At 59.4% G+C, this 1117-nt stretch overlaps 1 protein-coding gene across 1 annotated transcript in view; it reads left to right on the top strand.

Annotated features, from left to right (window-relative positions):
* The first annotated feature begins 7 nt into the window (after positions 1–7).
* The window catches only part of LOC111824086 (ALS2 C-terminal-like protein), a 2583-nt gene continuing 1473 nt past the window's right edge, over positions 8–1117 (top strand). Inside the window, exons 1-3 of the mRNA XM_023747530.1 lie at positions 8–198; positions 758–922; positions 1027–1112. Coding sequence (XP_023603298.1) covers positions 44–198; positions 758–922; positions 1027–1112 — 406 coding nt within the window. The 5' untranslated portion in view covers positions 8–43. The remainder of the gene's footprint in view (positions 199–757; positions 923–1026; positions 1113–1117) is intronic.

Genomic DNA, 1117 nt, shown 5'->3' with positions numbered 1-1117 from the left:
GATTGGATGGAAGGGCACCTGGACAGACAGACAGTAGACAGACATGCCTGCTTCCCTCTCCGGCTTCCAGGGCAAGCTCACCTCCTATGGCTTCACCCTGGAGGGCTCCTTTGGCAGCGGGGCCCAGAGGGGACTGTACACCCAGGGCGTTCTGGACATGGCGACCGTCCCGCCCGACCCAAGCAGCACCTGCAAGAGGTGAGAGCCTCGCCCTCTGGCCCAGCTTTCGGAGCCTATCGGGTGTCTGTGTCTGTTTCCACCCCAAGGGCACAGGTCTCATCAGGGAGCTCAGGGCACACAGCCCTGAACTCAGAGACTTGGAATCAAGGACCATGTGGCGATGAGTCCATGTGCCACAAAACTGGAGAAAAATATTACACGTAGGCTTTGCTTAGACCTTGCTATTTTTCTAGGAAGAATACAAAACAGTTTATAAAGCAAAACAAACAAAAACAAGAATAAAATAGAAAACAAAAGTGTGAGTTGAGCGGAAAGAAAGGGAGATGCAGATGGGCCTTACAGTTATGGTTGAGCAGTCCTCGAGCTGAGTTCCCCGGCAGCCAAGGTGAAGAAGGAAACTTTCTGGAGCCAGGGCAGGGGGTGCTTCCCCCTTAGATCTGGGTGGAGAAGGAACCAGGGGGTGAGCTGGTCAGTGTGCGGCCTTGACTCTGGGCCAGGCTGGCTATCCCCACTCTCCAGGGGCCTGGACAGGGTCCTGCCCACCACAGCTCCATTTCTCCCCCTGCCTTCATCGCAGGCAGCTGGGCCTGGGCGCCTTCCCTGTGGAGAGCCGCTGGCAGGGTGTCTACGGCCCCTTCCGGGACTTCGTGCGTGCCGGCTGCCCTGGGGACCTGCAGGAGGCGCTGCTGGGCTTCCATGTGCAGAGCCTGCGCGAGTCCCAGGAGTACCTGTGCTGTGAGAGGTGAGCCCAGTGCGTGTGCCCGGGCACCCACGGGGACACCCAGAAGGCTTCCTGGAGGGGTGGGTCTGGGCTGGGTGTGGCTGAGACGTGTGCATGGTGCTCAGGACTCCGCTGGACGACAGTGTGGGCAGAATGGAAGGCTTCCTGGAGGAGGTGGCACAGCACTGGGAGCCCGAGGTCCTGCAGCAGTGTCTC

This window comes from Myotis lucifugus, unplaced genomic scaffold (genome assembly GCF_000147115.1).
Source record: "Myotis lucifugus unplaced genomic scaffold, Myoluc2.0 scaffold_899, whole genome shotgun sequence".
NCBI lineage: Eukaryota > Metazoa > Chordata > Mammalia > Chiroptera > Vespertilionidae > Myotis > Myotis lucifugus.
This window is presented reverse-complemented; position numbering and strand designations above follow the sequence as displayed.